Genomic DNA, 20,225 nt, shown 5'->3' on the forward strand with positions numbered 1-20,225 from the left:
CTCTCTCTAAAAAAATCAATAAAAACATCTTTTTTTAAAAAAAGTCAATAAGCATATCCTCAGGTGAGGGTTTTTAAAAAATGAGTAAATAGAAAACACATAAAAACAGATGATGTCTGCATAATGTGGAGAACCAGGGCGATAGTGTAGATTTTATTGCACTGCATGCAATTACAAGAAATCACATTTTACGTACACATAGATGTTTGAAGAGGATTAGCTTTCCTTCTATGCAGAATAGCCCACAGTCCTTGAGAGGCGATTCTGGGTATTTGAGGAAGATTCTGTCTTCAAAGAATGATCCAGTCATTTCCTGCTGGTACCCAGGATGCCAGCATAAGAGACTACTTGCCTGGGTTTCAAGCAAGGTTGCTCTTTCTTTTTTAAGGGTTTGCTTATATTAATTACACTGACAATGTTTGCAAAGTGAAATTTCACATAGTGAAGCATATGCACATGGTTAAACAATCAGATTGCTGAGAAAGGACTTTCATGAAAAGTAGCGACTCTGTGCACTGCCCTCATCTCTCAGCTCTAACCCCAAAAGAGCGAAATTTTAACAGTTCTTTCTTTTAGTTCTCTCGTTATTTTCTTTTTAACAAATTGACCTTGACCTCATCTCTTGCCCAATTAATCAGTGCTGACATTCTCTATTCTCTTCCTGCTATCAGAAGTGATCACTTCACTCCATCCTCACGACCCATCCTAAGAGTTACATCAGATTCCTGGCCACCTGGTGACTCCTACAACCCTGGAAGGCAGTGGGGTAACTCATCTGCCCCCAGGCCTTCCACTTCTTCCTATTTTTATTTTATTATTATTATTATTATTATTTTTTTTTTTTATCCTCACCCAAGGACATTTTTCCATTTTTTGTTCAGATAGAGTAGGAGGGAGAGAGAGGGAGAGAGAGAGAGAGAGAGAGAAACATCAATGTGAGAGAACACACCAAGTGGCTGCCACCCACACAACCCAACCAGGGCTGGGGACAAACTGCAACCGAGGTATGTGCCCTCAGTGGGAACCAAACCTGGGTCTCTCTGGACCACAGGCCCATGCTCTAACTGCTGAGCCAAACCAGCAAGGGCTACTTCTTCCTATTTTTAGCTCCACTTCCTATTCTGACCTTAGTCTTCTCTGCAGGACAGTCACCACCTTTGTAACTGTCACCCCCTCAGAAGCTGTCACCTCCTCTGCATGTCTTCCAAGCTCCACTTCACCATTCAGCACCCCTCTGTCGACCTTCCTCCCCCAGAAAGACCAGGTTTCTCTCTGCTTCTTGTTCTATCTGTTGTCTTGTTCCCTCTGGGCTTTTATTCTGGTCATTATTGACTACCTTTTTAATGGGAGGTAAGAAGGGGAGGAAGGAAGGGAGGGAGGAAGAGAAGATGCATGTATTTTGAATGGGAATTGTAGGCAGAGGTTCTCAAAGGAGGGTATATGTATTTTCTAATGATGGGTCCAAGGATTTAATCAGTTTTTCAAAGATATCTGGGATACCCCAAATTTTAAGCTAAAGGCTCTTTCTTCCCTCACAGAGTTAAAATAACTAATATGGCTAAACGATCAAGGAGAAGAAAAACTTTACTTAAATCATTTTCAAAGTGTAGACTTCATATGCTCTACATCATTAATCATGTAGATTTCTAATCAAAATCCAGATCCTTGGCCTTAGGAATTAAATAAGCTGGGCCAGGGACTCTCAATATGCATCCTTACCAAGCTCCTGAGGTGATGTAATATAATATAGAACAAATACAACTGATTTTAAAATATTTCCACACTTGCTGTATGTAAATATAAAATATAAATTATTTACAAGCGAAATTGTAGATGGGAGGCCTCCTACCAGTTTGGAACATAGAATTGGAAGAGAAAGATGTACCCTTAATATCTGCCTTTTAAAATCATATGCTATATGATTAGAACTTTTGATTGATCCCATTGAAATATTTGTAAAGTTAATTATTATTTATTTATTTATTTTATCCTCACCCAAGGATATTTTTCCATTTTTTGTACAGATAGAGTGGGAGGGAGAGAGAGGAAGGGAGAGAGAGAGAGAAACATCAATGTGAAGGGACACATCGAGTGGTTGCCACCCGCACGACCAACCAGGGCCGGGGACAAACTGCAACCGAAGTACGTGCCCTTAGCGGGAACCGAACCCGGGTCTCTCCGGACCGCAGGCCGACGCTCTAACTGCTGAGCCAAACTGGCCAGGGTTTAATTATTTTTTAAAGCAGGAACTTGACGGCATCATTTATAAGATGTAGCATTGAGGCAGCAGGAACTTGTGTTCAGTGACCACATATCACAACTTGTGTTTATTACCATTGCCTCAGCTTCCTGCCCACCATTTCCACAAGTTTAAATAGCTGAAGCAGAAACTGGTTTTTCATAATTTTTTTAATGAGAATTTTTTTAACTGCTCTGTATGATTATTTTTCTTCTCTAGATGGTTTCAAATGAATTTTTCTGTGGCAAGACTTTTAGCTTCAGAATTTTGTCCACTGTAAAAGGGTCGGTAATTCTCAGGTACATTCAATGTCATTTTCTAAATCATCTTGATGTCCTGAGCTGCTCAATTCTCTCCCTGTCCACACAGTACTTTCCCTTCTCCAGGGCAGAAAGAAAGAACGGGGCCAACATGACAGCATAAAAGTTTAGAGGGATTTGTATAAAACTCTAATTGGTACTTTATGTGACATTTTAAAGGCATTAAGCATTTCAAAGTCATTAAAAATGTGTTGTTATTGTACTAGTCATTTTGAAAGAATAAATTTACCCACTAGGCGGCTAACTCTTCAGTATGAATTTCCTTTGAACGGTGAATAAATTCATAGTGATGCTCTCCTTTCTGACTCCAATTAGAACTAATAACTAAAAATGTGCAAATACTGTTTCTAAATAAAACTACTGTGGGGCATTTTGTGAAGTTGCTCCTTCTGAGGACTGGACATGGCTTTTGCAGGAGCACAATGCATCTCCTCCCTACAGGCTTTATGGTGTTTGACTTACAAAGGGAGGAAGAAACAGACTCATTTTTTTTGTTTTTGTTTTTTTGTACGACAATTTGTAGTCCTCACAAGCATCACATTCTATCGGTGTTTCCCTTCTTTCGGATACATTTCCACTGAGTTGCAGCACTGTTTTCCTCATTTTCATTTCGAACAGTTCTCTGTTCCAGATTCATCAGCTCCTAATTGAACATTCAACACACCACAGAAGTGCATTCCAGAGAAGCTCAAACCAGGAGGCTTCCAATTTGCAGTTGGCATGTAACCTGCTTGGTTTCAACAACGTGTGAATATAGATCCTAATGTATAGGCGTGGTGTGAATCTTATTAAACCTGCCCCAGTTCCCTTGCATGTTTTTCCCTACAGGTCCACTGGCCTGTGAAGAGAGCTGAGTGGATAAATATACTGAGACCTGGAAAATCAAAGGGATATTAGACATTGAGCTAATCTTAATTTAAACAACAACAACAACAACAACAACTTTGCATGACATTTTTTAAACTAAGAAGACAGAAAAATAAAAACAATACACATACATGACTCTAACTTTTTTTTATGAATGAAAAGAGGTGGAGTCATTCAGGTATATCCTAGACTGCCTCAGTTTCACATTTGCTGGTAGTTACCTGAGTCACACTTGGCCTTCACCTCAGAAAGCAAACTAGAGACTATGAAGGGAGAAGGCACCAGGCAGACACCAAGGGAGAGGGGTCTGAGGGCCGAGATATCAGTTCCTGCCATCCGCCCTCACCCAGAGTATTTTTTTATCTGGACATCCCTTGAACAGAGTGGTCAGCCATGTCCAATGTTGCCACGAAAAGCAAGGAAGATAAAAATGCTGACGCAATTTTTCCTTTGTAGCTTGAGATCATTAGAAGCCACAGATGACCTTGTGGAATCAGGTTCCATAGAGAGTCAAGGACATAATTCAGCTGGCTTCCAGGGGGACAGTAAGGGTGAGGTAAGGAAGCGGAAGATCGTGGAGGTGGGCTAGTCAAGAAGCTTGGCTACCATTTCCGGAGGAGCCTTGCTAGAATCCTATAGTGAGCACCTGAATGAACTCAGGCAGGGAGCTGGACTCATTTTTTATTCTTGCAACACCTAATACAGAACATACCTGACACTTAATGAACTTAATGTTTCTTGAATATGTGAGAGGAAAAAAAAAATCTACACAAAGGGAAAGATTTGTACAAAGAATCTAGTGATGAAAATGAAAAGAAAAGCATAATTATATTTTAAAGATTACACCACGAATGGATTCCATTTTATTTTGAGAATTAGGCAGAGTCAAAAAAACGATGACGCTGATAATAATATCGCAGCCTGCGATGGCATAAATCTTGGTGACTCATGACGCCTTTTTCATATTCATTGTCTAGTTCTCCATGGAAAAGCGCAGCGTAGGACATGTAGGAAAGGATCGTAACCTAAAGCACATGAAAGGTAAGCCTTGAAATTACAATGTAGGAAAAATTCTTAAAATAGATTTCTAACCGTCTTAAGTCGTGATGTTGTGTGGTTAAAAAGAAAGATTACATTAACACACAGGAATAGTGCCAGGATCGAAATGGATAAGAGAAGCATAGCAGCTATACCTGTGAAATCATCCATTTCATCACAATTCCATGTTAGTCTTTCTACAGCTCTGTGTAGCACTCTGGGCTCCCCATTTAGAAGCTGGGCCAGAAAGTAGAAATTTAAGGAAGAATTGAGAGAAGAGTTCTGAAGGTTATTAAAGACTACAGAAATAGGACCTCCTCTGAAAGATGCAAAGAAGTGGACCTTTCCTGAATCCTTGCTCATTGTTTTGGAATTCGTGATGATTCACATAATGTAGCTGTGTGGGGGAAGGGCTGATTCCAGTCATTGCAATTGCAATGATCCTACAAAAGAAGTGTCCAAACTCGGCCGCGAGATCTTGGTTGCAGCACATCCTCAGCCGGTGTTTTTTGGTTTCCTCCGTTCACTCCTTCGGGGAAGAGCATCCTAACGAGATTGTGCGGTGGTTAACGACTGACTTCGTGCAGCGTGGGTAGGATGAAAGGAAAATGTGCTTATTTGGATTAAGTAAGCAATGGAGGAGTTAGTTTAAACAGAAGTTGTCAGAGGGGGTTGTGGAACCTACTTCTCTGGAGAGTTTTAAAAATAGGCCAGGCACTCGTGTGTCTGGGATGGTTTCAGCCCGCAGAGCTGCTAGGTAACCGCCAGCACCCTCCCGGCTTCTCGCACCTCTCTGGGGGGCTGTGGGCTACACAGCATCTGAGGAGGCCTCCTGGGCAGGGGCGGTGGCTTCCAACCAGAGTCCTCTCTCGCCACCTGGAGTGATAAGTGTGTAAGGGAGGGTGGGGCCAGAATGTTCCCTGAAACACACTCTGTGGGCATTGCCGAGACAGGGCGCTCCTTCTACCGGCGCCATCTGCTGAAAAGCACAGAGGATACCAGTGCATATTAATCATACTGCTCTGTCGGATTTTATTTGTGAGTGTGTGTGTGTGTGTGTGTGTGTGTGTGTCTGTGTGTGTGAAACTAATTGGAAAGGAAATTTAGTTAAAAATCCAGAAAACATAAAGGGAAGAAACCTTCATGTCCTTTTGAGGTTAGATTTGAACGCCAAGCATCTGATTCTGACTTTAGAGCCTAACGTTTAGCATTTGGATTCTCTTGGGTTTGAGGCCTGACCAGGATTGTTTTCTCTTGTGAGCACAGAGAGCTTTTCCTCCTGGAAGACCAGCTGTGTCCCAGTCCCCTAAAGCTACTGGGTAACGGCCTCTGTCTCACAAGAGCTGAAGAGACAGCAGAGCTGACAGGCACAGTCAGAGTTAGCTTTAAATACCATGTCCCCCATCATTTGGCGGGTGGGTGTTGTCACTAACTACCGTCCGCCTCAACAAAGAAAGCGATGAGTTGCCCAGAAAACAAGGATGTTCCATCTTAAGGATTATGCTGAATCCTTTCCAGAGAACCACCTTTTGTAAAAAAAAAAAGAAGAAAGAAATTTTATCCTAAAACATTTTGTAAATTTACTTAACTACTCTATCCAAGGAAAACAGTTTAAGTATTGAGCGGTGTAACTACTCTTTGCAGAATTAGAACAACTTTCTCTCAACAAAGGTCTATCCTTATTTAATCAAGTGGTCTCAGATGACCCGTGTGGGGTGGGGAACCTGCCAAGGTCACAGTTATGCAGGTTGGCCCAAGTGGACACAGGACAGGCAACCTACAGCCCAGCACATTTACAAACAGGTGGTGAACATATGCTTTTGTTCTTTTTAAATTGTTTTTGTTCTCTTTGCTCCCCATCCTTGCTGCTCTTCTCAAAGGTCAGCTTTATTTTCTTTAGGAAAAGGAGTCTTTTTTCCATCTCCCAAACGCTAAGTTGATGCCCTTCCCTAAAAGTCTTCCCATTAATTAAGTTGGCCTGAAGGTCATAACCCATAATCAATATGGAGGCTGGTGGCTGCAAGGTGCTAATTGACATCCCCAAAGAGGGGCAGTGTCCACAATCAATCGGGAAGAGCAGAACCCTGGTAGATTTATAGCTTTGAGTTGCAAAGGTATGGGAATGCCCTGTGATGCTCCCCCGCCCCGCCCCCATACTCCCTTTGAATGTTAATGCTTTCTTGGGGATGATTTCAGACGCACTGCTAGGATACTGCCTCTACTCACTGAAGCAGAATCCTCTGAAGAGTTGCTGAGGCAGAACTGAAATCATGGCTCGCCTCAGAGCAGCAGCCGTTTTGGCCGCTAATGATGCCTCACACAGAAAGACGATGCCCCTTTAACTCGAGGGTTTTAAGGGGAAGTTTCTAAGCCTGAAACAACAGCTTTAGATCTGGGCTGTGCCATCAGCTGCTTGCAGCACCACTGCCTACTGCTTTGACACAGCCCGGTCGGGAAGAATGGAAACTGAAGAAGCTCGTAACTACCTGTAACTGTTCCACCAGGAAATGGATCAAGTGTTTGTGCAGCCAGATCCAGGTACTTGACCAAAACTGTGTCTGTGACAGGGCTAGTTAAATGCTTTTCTCTAACTTTACAATTTATGCATGAGCAATAATTGCATAGATGCCTTTTGGATCCAAGTTCTGAATTCAGAGCTGGCTGTCAGTTAACGTCTAATGAAACAGTTGCTAGGTGAAGTTACTATGGGGAGGGCGGGGGGTTGGGATGTAATAATGATGCCTTTATTTTTAAAGCATGCTTAAGTTTGTTCTGCTACTGACACTGGGCAAAGGAGTAGTAAAACAGGCTTCTTTCTTAGCTAAGCTGCAGTAAATTATTCTCGAAAGCTATTTGGCCATGACAGTATTTTTTTCCCCTTTTACCTCAAATATCCAATCTTCCAAAATCTTCCAATTACTTTGTTTACAAAGGATCGCAACTCAGCAACTCGTAATGACAGCGCTGGCTGTCCCTGGTGTCCCCGGGTGACAAGCAGTGTGCACCCTTAGCCTGTTGAGGTATCAGCAAGCACTCTTTTTCACTAGGAAACCTAAGGAAAGACAGCTGGGTAGAATAGTAATGTTTATTGTTTGAAGTTAGAAGTTCCAGTTTGCTAATGGACCCATTCTGTGCCCCCTGTTACTGACAGAGACTAGGTGGTATTTTTCCAATGTTCTCAGCTAGGCTGCCGCCTTGCCCTTCAGTCCGTTTAAAACTCTCCAAGCAGATGTTAGGAAGAAGATGAAGACGAGGAAGAAGTAAAGCTGAGGTTATGACTGAGGCTGAAGAGAAACGTTTCCTGCTGACTCAGAGCTGACTAGCCCGGGAAAGGCAGGGTCCACTCCCAGACCCAAGGCGACAGGTCTGCAGGCTGACTTTGCAGAGACAGACGGCCAGAGGGACCAGTCCTCCCGGTGCAGCCGTGGGGGCTGGCAACAGTTCCGAAACTGCCTGTTGACATTTGTAGCTGACCACACTCACGTGTCTTTAAAATCATTGTTTATGGGCTTCCTAGTAGCCTCGGGTCTATTATCTGAGTGTATAAAACAATATTTACTCTTAGCTGTCCTGTGAATTCTGAAGAATGGGGCTATTGTTTTGGAACAGGGGAGCTGTATTTGGAAAAGAAGAATATAGAAGTTGCCATGTATTTATGTGAGTCAAAAAAGAGGGGCTGGTGGTTAAAGCGTATGAAGTCCTTGCAAAGAGCCAGAAGAGCTTTACCTGAAGTTCTTGGCTGGTCACCGAGAGGGCCACAAATTGTTCGAATTGATAGGAAACAGTCTGCATCTTTGTGTGTATCCTGGAATGCAAGTTACTGTTCCCGAGCCACAGGCACAGAATTTCTACAAGATTCATAGGTCTACAAGATTTATTTGCGTATATAGTGATCTTATTGCTTAGATGGTGAGGGGGCTTCTGTGGAGGGCTTTCAACTGTGGGGGAAGATGTACAGTAGGATGTTCACACGTCTGGGGGTCTGGAGAGGGGGTAGACCTCCAGAGACTCCAGTTATGCAAACAGCAATGCAGCAGAGGCTCCTTTAACTCCAAAAGTAGAGAATAATTCTACTGAGACTCAGTCTCAGGATATGTATTGTTTTAATCATTGAAAACCACGTTAACATTTCAACAGTCAGCGTCAGAACTGTGGCAGAAGAAGGCTGCACTTTGAGTAAGTCTGTCTCTACCAGTGGTGGCAAATTCAGCCCTGCTCACCTACTCACTTCCCTTCCTGTTGCAGTCCACAGAGTGGGACCACTGGTCTGCGGGATAAATATAAGGTGCACAGGGTGTCTTTGCAGGACAGAGCGTCCTGTCTGTCACATGGGAAAGTACACTGGACAAGCCTGTGAGTGTTCTTGCTCAACAGACAAACTGTTTTTATACCTACTTTTGAAAACATGTCAAGTCACATAACTAGGTTTCTGACCTAGGAGTTTTAAAAACTAGGTATAGCAATTATGTGGTTCGAGAGTACTTAAAACACAGACAGTGTTGCTTAACTGCACCCCGCATGCCATTAGCAGCCCAGAGATGACGACTTTCTATTCACCCCAACGTGCCAGAGAGAAACCCGCAGTCCAGCATCTTTCGGGGGATGCTGCTCTCTGGCTAACTGATTTTTTCTTTTTATTTGAGGCAATTTACTTATCATCTCTATTGCTTTGTGTGCTTATTTGCATAACAGAAATCATAAATACATCTTATTTTGCGCAAAAATGGTACAAAGAGAATACACTCGTTTGTCATCACCTATGAGTTGACCACTATGTGCCAGGCAGGACTGCACCTGCCACCACTATTATGGCAGCCGCCTGCAGGAGGGTGGGCACTGGAGCCGATGCCCCCCAAAGGGGGCCAGTGGCATGAAATGCCAGTGTGTGCTTCCAAATGCACTTAATGACTCTACGGCAGCCACTTTGAAAACAAGAAAAGAAACGTCATTGCTTTAAGATATATCTTCTTCAGATAAAATGTTTCCTTACTGTGAGACTGTATAATGAGATGCTAATGAAATGAAATGTCCAGAGGAAAGATCCAAGCTTGAGAAGGGTACATGTTGACATTTATAGTTTCCACATCAGACATTTGGATTCAGGAGGTTTTAAAGGGCTGCCCTTCCCGACCACAAAAGCAGATCAGGTAAGAAAGGGTGGACTCCTTGAACAGGGGAAACCGCTGGCCTCCAGTTGCTTTTTGTGTTTCGCACCCCACCGACCTACACTGAGGCCAAGGAAAACTTAAAGGGCCGAATGAGTGCTTTTCAGATCATGAGATCTGTGACTGTTCAAGTGTCCCTGGGACGCAGACTATCTGTGGCTCTTGGAAACAAGATCTGTTTCGAACACAGTGGACTGACATCGCGTCCAGCTGGAAGACTTGCTTTTTTTCTTTACTCCCGTCTGCTGGGCCCTGAGGTTTGAATCCAGTTCCTGGACCGTAGGGGGCTGGAGGTTTGAGTCAACCTCTATTGAAAGAGGCAATGACCCCAGAACAGCAAGGGATTCCTCAAGGAGCCTGTTGTCTGATAGGGGAAGGCGACGAACCCCGTGGAGACGTGTCCTGTAGTAGGTGCAGGGGAAGGGCTCCTGGGGACAGAGCAGGGCACCCGTTCCCTTTGGCGGCGGGGCCGAGGTAGGCCCCACTAAGGAGCTGGGATTTGGTGTGGACCCACAGGCAGGAATAGGGCGAGAAGGGCAACGTCCTGACTCACAGCTCACAGGTGGGAAACTGGAGGTGATCGAAGAATGGCAGGTGCTGGGAGAAGCTGCAGAGCCGACCCAGCGAGGATTTCTCCCCAGGTGTCTGCACACTCAGTCACCTGTCAGTTTGTTCTTATCGCTACATTGGTCATTGCACTCAAAGCCTAATGTGATCTGATGTTCGTCCCTTTCTAAACTTATTGTGAAAATAAATTAATATCTGAGAACAATTCCATTGTCAGAATGTGACCTAATTGTGGTCCGGAAAGAGGGGTAGCAGGCACATGGGGGGTTCACGGGCGGGTTAGGGTCCCGCTGGAGGACAGAGGTTTTCCGAGGGGAGCAGTGGTAAGATCGGAGCTGGGGAGAGGAGTCTCGATGGGGTGTGTGGGAAGTTCGGGGAAGGAGTCAGCCCCTCTGCACACTCCCTTAGGCCAGTGGCTACCAGTGAGAGAGAAGCCCTCGGGGCCTTGCGGTAACTCAGAGTGTGTCACTCTTCTGAGGTCAGAGTCCAGGCAGCCTGACTTGAGAAAAGAGATGTCTTATAGGATATTTTAAAATGGCATCTTTTAATTACAGGCTCCTCGGTCCAGTATTAAAGTTAGACTATTTCCTGAGCGCACACAGATGGACCTAGCTAAGGGGACACACGGACGTCCCACGTGATGGGGGGAGCCAGTCAGGATTCAAACGCTGCTGTGAGGACTGGGATCCCTCTTACCCTGAAAATCACGGCCTTTTGTTATTATTAACACTCATGATGGTTGCGTCAAAATCCTCCACAGTAATTTACATGCCAGATTTCACTATTCATCGAAAAGAAAGACTTCATTATTCTGCTAAAATCGATGCTGAACATTTCCTAAGAATCATTTATACCAAAAGGGGACATTTTACTCTCAGACAGACATTTTCAAAATGGACATGTTTTTGAATATTTTTTTATGCTGTGGTTACACTTAGTTCTTTTTCTGCATCTTATTGTATCTGATGTTTCCTTTAACATGGACGTGCAGTCAAACTTTCCAAGTTGGTAAATTATTGATTAGCTGATTGTGGGTAATTCTCTTTCTTTCTTTCTTTTAAGTAGACTCTTCCAAAGATTTCAATCAGACATAGGCAAAACTGTGAAATAGTTGGCATTGCTTTCTGGATCTCTGTGTCCCCAAATCCCTTTATAACCATCTCCTGGTTTCTCATCCCCCATCCCTCCCCAGGACTCTCCTGCTGGGCCATCTGCCTGCAGCACCCCACGTCTGCCCCACCCAGTTCTCTCCCTCAGCTCCTCACTCCCAACAAGATCTTCCTTCAACCCCCTTCCTATCAACCACATCTCCCCCTCCTGCAAGTAGGGACAGTCGTCACAGACAAATCCCTACTGTGTTAATGTGTCACTTTTCTTGGTAAACTATTACAATTTAATATCCTTTAATGATTTGACCAAACAAAGTCATTTTAATAGGAATTTGGGCACCACAGTATCCTGGGAGGGAAGAGGCTTCCCATGCATCACAAGCTGTAGTTTTCAGAACACGTAATGAGGCTGCAAAGAGACTTGACCGTATCCTTGCATCGGCCTTTCAACCAGAACAGGGTGGTAACAGTGCTGCAGAGGAAAACTGATTTCTAAATCATTCTGATCTGAATCAGATGACTAGTTTCTTTGCTGGGGCTTCTTAGGATGGTTGCCCATCACAAAAACCCCCAAATGAATGGTGCGCCAGCTCTAAAACCCGAGTTACGGGAAAAGCCTAGGAAGAAGATGTTGAGCGAGGAGAAAAGGATTTGGCACCTGTCTTGTACGAAGGACATGGCTGGGGAAGACTGCTCCTGGGTGTCAGCAAGGCTCTTACCAAATGGAGACCAGGAGTGGGAAGGGAGGGACTGAGTGAGATATTGCTCTGCTGGTCAGCCAGCCCTGGGGAGGGAGTAGCTATCACAGGCTCGAAAGGTCTGTACCCAGTTCTTGACTGTCTTCACTGAATACCACAGATCTGGACATCTTTATGTTGTACATTTACACAGTTAATGATCCTTACTTTTTCTATATTTTCTTTTTGGTTTATGTAATGTTTTCATAAGGGACGTTCTGAAAATGCAAACCTGCCTCCACTGTGTTGAGAATGGACTGAGAAAAGGACTCTGCCCTCATGGGGGCTGGGGAGGCCTGGTGAGCCGGTGGGAGGGCAGGGATGGATGTGTGGGGATCCTCAGTAGGACATGAAAAGACAAGAGGGAATATGTCAGGGACAGCTATTCTGCTGTCACTACATGGCTTTCTTTTGACCCAGCCCTTGGAGAATTTTATATTTGGTATGATTAAGTTCAGGGTGGGCATTTTGAGTGGGTACAGGTGGCCCCAGCCGGAAGCAGTAAGGAGAGATGCTTTGGGAGCTCTGGCCACATGTCCTGCACCCTCCCCTCAGCCTCACTTACCTACGGAGAATAACACCCAAGCAGACCAAGACCAAACCCAACCCAAGGACATCCCGTATAGTGTAAGGACACTTTTTTTATACAGTCAAATTTTATCCCAGTCTTACGTCAAAATAAAAATCAATCATAAATGAATCCATTGCAACTATTTTGGCCTTTAAAAAGAAATTCAGTTATGGGACTGCAAAATGTTCTTTCCCCTCAAACTGATAACTCCTTCCTCCCAGATACCGCTCATCATTCCCTTTATAAACTGTTTTTTAAAACTGTGACTGTATTAACTTTGAAGTGTCAACATACATGCAAACTGTTACGATTACTACTGCTGTACGTCAATGCAATGATTGTAAGTCAGCTGAAGAAATACTGTGTTCATGCTTTCGGTTATAATTTCTATTTTTGTTTTTTGGTTGCTTATTTTCACTGAGCACAATTATTTTGAATCCATGTTCATTTTCATACCTGACTTACTCTGCTATGTAATTTTTCCAAAAGACAGATTCATAAATAAACGTCATATGATTTTTCTATATAGTAATGTGCAATATAGATGCTCTTCTTTACAAAATTGCATTTAAATAGATTTAGTTTAATATCTGAAGCTTTAAAAAATTATTTTGTTAATCTTCACCTGAGGATATTTTTTCCATTGACTTTTGGAGAGAGTGGGAGGGAAGGAGAGAGACACATCGATTATTTGCCGGCAGCCTCCAGCATGCACCCAGACCGGGGCCGGGGATCAAACCTGCAACCCAGGTACATGCCTTTGATGAGGAATTGAACCTATGACCCTTTGGTCCAGGGGGATGACACTCTAACCGCTGAGCCACCAGGGCCAGGGCAATACATGAAGATTTTAATATTCTTTGTGTAAGCTTCAATTTGTTTTTGTTTTGTTTTTTCATCCTCACCCGAGGACATTTTTTTCATTTATCTTCAGATAGAGTGGGAGGGAGAGAGGGGGGCAGAGAGACAGAGAATCATCAATGTGAGACTGACACATCGAGTGGTTGCCACCCACACAACCTCAACTGGGGCCAGGGACAAAATGCCCTTAGCGGGAACTGAACTCGGGACTCTCTGGTCCACAGGCCGACACTCTAACTGCTGAGCCAAACCGGCCAGGGCTAAACTTCAATTTGTTTTTGAAGACAAACAGTAATGTCCACATGCCTTCATTTTTTCCCACCAGTAAAATTTCATTCTCTTTCTCTCCACCAAATGGTCTTACACAGTAGGAAGCCACTGTGAGGCTTTAACAAAAGTGCAGTCAATCAATTCCTTTTTCCTAGCTCAGTTCTCTGGGTGCTTCCCAGGGTCAGGTACTAAATCTGTTCCTTGTTTTCTGCAGAAAAAAGGAAAAAACAGCACGAGCTCGATGACTGAAGTCTGAACCACCTCTTTTCTCTCTTGGCTCAGGCAAGAGAAAGCGAAGAAGCTTCGCGGTTCTCTTAGTCATGTCTCAAGTGAAGCAACCCTTTGTTTTTCTTCTTTGTGTACTTTTCAAAGGCTTTTCCCAGACATTCATCCTCATTATAACAACAGGAGATATACAGGCATTTCTCCTTCCATTTTTACAGTGTAGTGACCTCTCCAAGGTCCTCCACTCATTCAGCAGTAAAACAGAGGCCAGAGGCTGGAGTCCAGAACCCGATGCTCCCCGAGTTTCTACTTTAAGCCCCTTTTCCATCCTCAGGTTCTTCGCACTGGAGCTATGGAGGTCTCTGCTTTCACGGAGCCTGTAGCAGCGCGGCTAACGCATCTTGTGTTCAGCCACAGTCCTGGCTCATGGTTGGTGTGCAATCAATGGTATCATTCTAGGAATGATGTAAGAGTTGTACTGTCGGAGGGAATCTACGTGAGACTTGGCGTGAGGCTGGGTTTGGATGTCAAGTTAGCAGGAACACCTTGAGGTCAACATTACCTCGCACATTTCTCAGTTTCTGAACTCTGGTTACCTTCCCTGCCCGTCCCTCCTGGCCCCCAGTGACGGCTCTGAGGATAATCTGGTCATTTCATATGAGAGTAAAATATTCTTCCCCATCATTATACAGAATTAGGCATCTCCAGTGAAAAGTTTAGAGATTCCTTCTTCTTTCTGAATAACAGGACTGTGAACCTAGAAATAAAGTTGCTTTTTGTTAGTTATTTTCTTTCTTTCTTTTTTCTCTTTCTCTCTCTCTCTTTCTTTCCTGCAGAGAAGTCGGCCTCTCCAAGGTGCAAACACCATGACCCCCGCAGACCGATGATGGAAGGAGAGCAAACTGGCCGATCCTGTGCTCTGGCGACCCTGGACCATGGACGGAGGACAGCCCGTCCCGTCACCCCTACTGCCCTTTGGGAACACGCTGTCAGATTCTAGCATGTCTGTGGAGCAGAAAACCACATTTGTTTTTGTGATTTTGCTGTTTATCATCTTGGGCGTCCTCATCGTCAGGTGCTTCCGGATTCTTCTGGACCCATATCGGAGCATGCCAACCTCGACCTGGGCGGACGGCCTGGAGGGCCTGGAGAAAGGGCAGTTTGACCATGCCCTTGCTTAGCCGGGGGGCGCACAGCCCCCCTGAGGAGCTGACGTGCCTCCCATCTTGGCAAGAATTCTCTCTCGTCAATGTTCTCAACAAATCAGGTGTTAGCAACAGCTGCTCCTAAGACCCACCCCACTACTCAGTCAATGTGCCGGTGGGTTAAAACATTCGAGAATATTGGAAATGGAGATTTTTATTACTAACCCAAAATAGAAAGGTTTGAATGTCTGTGTTTACGCAATGAGTGGCTATTGTCCAGTGTGTGATGGTGAAACCAAGAGCACCGATGCTGACGTCAACTTTGCCACAAAACGAAGCGCTGTCTGTTCCGACCAGAGGATGAAGACTAGAAAGGGTCTGACTTGAACCTGGGGACAGGGCCGAGGAGAGACTTTCTTGCTTTAATCGTGTCCCTCAGATTGTTTTATTTTCCCGGGAATCTGGGTCCCAGGCAAAGAGTGAGGATGATTGTGCTGAGTGGACCAAAAGCAGGTACTTGTTTGTGCCTAAAGCAAGGAGCATGTGGAGGCCATCGGCGGTCAGCAGGTTTCCGTCCTGGAAAAATAGGAATGAGGGTGATATTTTATTTCTTAAATAAAACTTCATTCACAGGCTTATGGAGGATTTACAACCACTGGCCAGGCTAGGTACATTCTGTGTATGCATATTAGTAACATGTGTAGAGGTAGCTATACATAACCTGAATTTACTTTCTTTACACAAACAACTGAATGAATAGGTTACAAGTGCAACTTTCAGTTGTTTTTTGTTTTTGTTTTTCTATTTTTTAATAAAGATGTTAAGTGTTTAGAGGAGGAGACATTTATAGTCTCAAGAGAACCGTGTGTTTATGACTGAATATAGAAACCAAATAAAACCTTTCAAGACACAGAGTGTCTCCACTTTTATTTCTCCGAGCCCTGCGCTCTGCAGGCAGCGTGTTACTCCCCAGGCTGGGCGTTCGGGTGTCGGGGAGAGAGGGAGAGCGAGACCATGAAAGGCCATCTAACTCGTCCCTCTACCATTTCAGGAAGGGCTCCTGCCAATGGGCTGGTATCCATAAAACCTATTCTGAGCACTATTTCATTCCACCCAAAAGAAAGATGGGAAAACCTCGTATCCTGACGTTTACTGGTAGGAAAACCTTGTATCTAAACTAAACCCCTCAGGCTGTATTTATAGTCCAAGTCTTTTAATTTTCTCCTCAGCTAGCCATCGTTTTTTAAAAGTAAAAATGTTTAAAAAGCCAATTATGCCTAAAAAGGCAGACCTTAGTAAGACTGTTTTCTCTCTCTCTTTTTTTTAACATTCTCTGAGGGTCCTGCTGCCTAGATTTCCTCCTCCCCATGTCCCCAAGGATTTTTTTTCTTTATTGAAATAAATTAGCTCTATTGAAATATAATTTACATACCATAAAATTTACTTTTTAAGGTATACATTTCAGGCCCTAGTTGGTGTGGTTCATTTGGCTGGAGCATCATCCCATGTACCAGAAGGTCATGGGTCCCAGTTCCTGTCAGGACACATACCTAGGTTGTGGGTTTGATCGCCAGTCAGGGCATGTTCGGGGGGGCAATCATTTGATGTTCCTCTCTCACATCAATGTTTTGGTTGTTTGTTTTCTCTCTCTTTCTCTCTCTCTCCATTCCTCCCTCTCTAAAAATAAATGTTAAAAAAATTTTGAAGTATGCAGTTCAGATCTTTTAGTATTTTCACAAAATTGTGCGACCATCCCACTATTTAATTCCAGAATTCTGTATCCACCAGCAGTCAGTTTCTATCCACCTTTCTCTCAGCCCCTGGCAATCTCTAATCCGCTTTCTGTTTCCATGGATTTGCCAGTTCTGGACATTTCTTACCAATTAAACTGTGGAATATGTGGCCTTTTATGTCTGGCTGCTTTCACTAGCATGTTTTCAAGGTAGGTTCATGTATGTTGTAGCATGCTCAGTATTTCATTTTGTATGGCCAAGTAACATTCCACGGTTTGGCGACACCACATTTTGTTTATTCGCCGGCTCCCGTGCTTATTCCCTAGCTAGTGTGAAGAATGCTGCTGTGGACATTTGTGTTCCTGTTCCTGTGTGGACACGTGTTCCCAGCTCTCTTGGGTACAGTCCTAGGAGTGGACTTGCTGGATGATACGCTAACTCGATGTTGAACTTTTTGAAGAACTGTGAGGCTATTCCCCCAAGTGGCTGCATCATTTTACATTCCCACGGGGAATGTATGAGAGTTTTGATCCTTTTCTTATCTCTCTCCAATGACTCAAATGTCTTCTTTAGCTGTAGAATTTATAATTGAGCACATCACCTCAAGAATTAGTCAGATGGAAAAGAGTGAACCACCTCATGGTTTCTACATGCTAGAAGTTTAGTGATGCCTTCAGAGATCCTTTGCTTCCAGACCTAAAGCAAAACACTGATACTGATGCATGGTCATCCTGTGGCTTATTAAGTCACTGGAGTATTTTTGGGGTCTTAATAAAACACAGTTCCTTAACTCACTAATAATAAAGTTTTCTTTCTTTCTTTCTTTCTTTCTTTCTTTCTTTCTTTCTTTCTTTCTTTCTTTCTTTCTTTCTTTCTTTCCAAATGCACCATGCCATAAATGTCCTTATTAAATTGCTTTCTTATTTTATTGGGCATCTAATCAAACCCATTAAGTATTTATTAAATGCCTGCTTTGGGCCTGGCATTTCCAGCACTGGAAAGAGAGAAAAAGTACAGGGTTAGTTCTTGCTCCCGAGCACCTGTCTACCTTGTTGGAGAGCTAAGAAATGAAAGAAGGTATGTGCCTGAATCATTGCTCGATGATTAAGATGGACCTACGGTTGTCATGTCATCAGAATCATTGGGGGCTATATATATCTCCACACACTAATTTTTATTATACAAGTACATGGTCATGGTAAAAAATGTATAAACATTATGGAAATATATAAAGTAAATAGCAATAGTCAAAATTCTGCCTCCTTAGGTCACGCCTCCATTTCTCCTGGGGAGCTGGTTGAAAATGTAAATTCCTACAGCCTTCCAGCCCTAGGGGTCGAGTCAGGTCAGTGAGCAAAGGTTTTGGGAGACAGAATATGGGAGAGATGGATGTAGGCCAAGATCGGCAAGGGAATGGAGACATGACTCAGATGTGATAGTACATGTTTAAGTGCTTGGTATAAAGCTTTATGCAATGCACGTTAATATTTTGAAAGAAATTGTATCTTGACCTAGGCGATGGAGACGTTTTGGAGACGTTTTAGATACGTGCAAAGGAGAAGAGGAGGTACAACCAAACAACAAGGAAAAGGAGGTGTTGGTGTGGGGCTGACAGCAAGGAGGTCAGCCGAGCCGGAGAACGTGACCGGAGGGGTGTCGGGAGCTCACGCAGGAAGGATAAAGGTGGAGCTGAACATCTGAGGGTCCTAAAGGGCAAAATAAAGTATGAGAGTCACTGTGGATTCATGAGAAAGAACATGACACGGAGAGTGGTTGTCAGTTCAGTTTCCGCCCTTCCTCAGGGCAACACTGGGCTCCACTTCTATAATGGGAACAGACTGAAATAGCGCCGCCCTCTGTGAGGCCTCCAGGCACAGGGCTGCCAATGAGTGCCACAGGCTCCCCAAAGCCTGCTCTGCTGTTTCCTCCCTTTAGTCCCGCTCTATTTTTGTTCCCCTTCTCAGATTACTGCTCCTTGTTCAGCTCCCCTCACTGGGTCTCTGTCTACACCCCTCCCTTGTCCAGAGCAAGAGTACCATAACAGGTGATAAAGGGCTCTGGGCTATTCGGAGTAAATTGATCCCTCCTGTGAGAAGTGCTAGCTCTCTGTTTTAATCACTCGGGGCTCCTTGGGGTGAGCAGAATATCCTCGAAAGGTCACCTAAGCCCTCTGTCCTGGCTCTCTGGCTGCAGGAATTACAGTGCAGCATTCTGCCTACCTTACAAGATATTTATAACGAGTGCAGCTGCCCTCTACCGTTTATATCTGCATGCAGGATGAAAAAATCAACTTCCCCAAGGTCACTCCAGAAGAGAGCTGCCTTTGATTCAGAAAACTGTGGCAAACTCATTCTCAGTCTGAGTTCTAACTGGCTTATGCCCCTGAGAGACCCCAAGTTCTAAGTCAACATCGGTGCCGCCAAGAGACCTTTTTAACAAATCTTAAATACCGAGTCAAGTGAGTCTAACATGGGGAACGAAGGAGATTAACTTGACTCCTGCTGTTAAACTAATGAACATTCCTACCCAGATCATTCTTCCCCCCTTTTAAAGGGTTAAAGCTGAAACAAAACACGCCACAGCGTTAGGAGGCAGAAGTTAGAGCAGATGCTTATATATACAGGGGGGAAAATGTCTTCAAGTTTCTTTTTTATTGAATCCACTACACAGTGTCTCACTGAAACATTGAAGCTTTTATATTGCAAGCATCTTGACAAATTTGATGTGATGAGAAATGTTGCTTGTCCGTTATAAATCATTTTTTAAAACTTTGTATTTTCCAGATGTCACCTTTCAGAATAGTCGTGTAAAACACATTAAACACAATTATGTCCAAAAAAAAAATATTTCAAGCCCAAAGCATTGAATCAACTGTGAGATGTGATTGGTGACATCTGAGAGGTGCCTTCTGAGACACATTGTGCGAGAGGGGTATCTCAATAATCGGTTAATCACAAAGTTGCAGAGCATGGCCACAGTGTCCAGAAAAAGTGCCCAAATCACTCCAGGCACATGTACTGCCTGAGGTCAGGCTGGCCCAGGCCAGAAGAGGGTATTTGTTTTGAGATGCAAAAGAAGGACCTTCTAAACGTTGTATCTCCGGTGTCTTAAAAGAATAAATGAATTCTTTTCTGACAGATGTCTACTTCTTCAGAAGCAAGTCCTCCCCACCCTCCAGGGCTCAGCATGTCAGCCAGTCTGGGGCCCTTTCCCAGGTCATTTTTTAAAAAATAGGGTTCCCTGCGGGATTGAATAAACTACACTCGTGTCTTGTTCTAAGGTTCTACATCCCTTATATCCCTCCATCCCATAGCCTTTCCCAGTATCCTGATCGATGCGTCTGTGCTTTAGGATAAGAGGATTCCTTTTAAACAATCT

General features: G+C 43.9%; 1 protein-coding gene across 1 annotated transcript; it reads left to right on the forward strand.

The window, feature by feature from the left end:
• Positions 1-6,700: 6,700 nt before the first annotated feature.
• Positions 6,701-15,187, forward strand: CTXN3 (cortexin 3). Its single transcript, XM_036280194.1, has 2 exons — positions 6,701-7,002; positions 14,806-15,187. The coding sequence occupies exon 2, from the start codon at positions 14,905-14,907 to the stop codon at positions 15,148-15,150; it is 246 nt and encodes an 81-aa protein (XP_036136087.1). The 5' UTR covers positions 6,701-7,002; positions 14,806-14,904; the 3' UTR covers positions 15,151-15,187.
• The last annotated feature ends 5,038 nt before the right edge of the window (positions 15,188-20,225 follow it).

The sequence above is a fragment of the Molossus molossus genome, unplaced genomic scaffold (genome assembly GCF_014108415.1).
Source record: "Molossus molossus isolate mMolMol1 unplaced genomic scaffold, mMolMol1.p scaffold_m16_p_3, whole genome shotgun sequence".
Lineage (NCBI taxonomy): Eukaryota > Metazoa > Chordata > Mammalia > Chiroptera > Molossidae > Molossus > Molossus molossus.

Coding starts and splice junctions, on each gene's coding strand:
- CTXN3 (XM_036280194.1), top strand. CDS start 14,905: ATGGACGGAGGACAGCCCGTCCCGTCACCCCTACTGCCCTTTGGGAAC.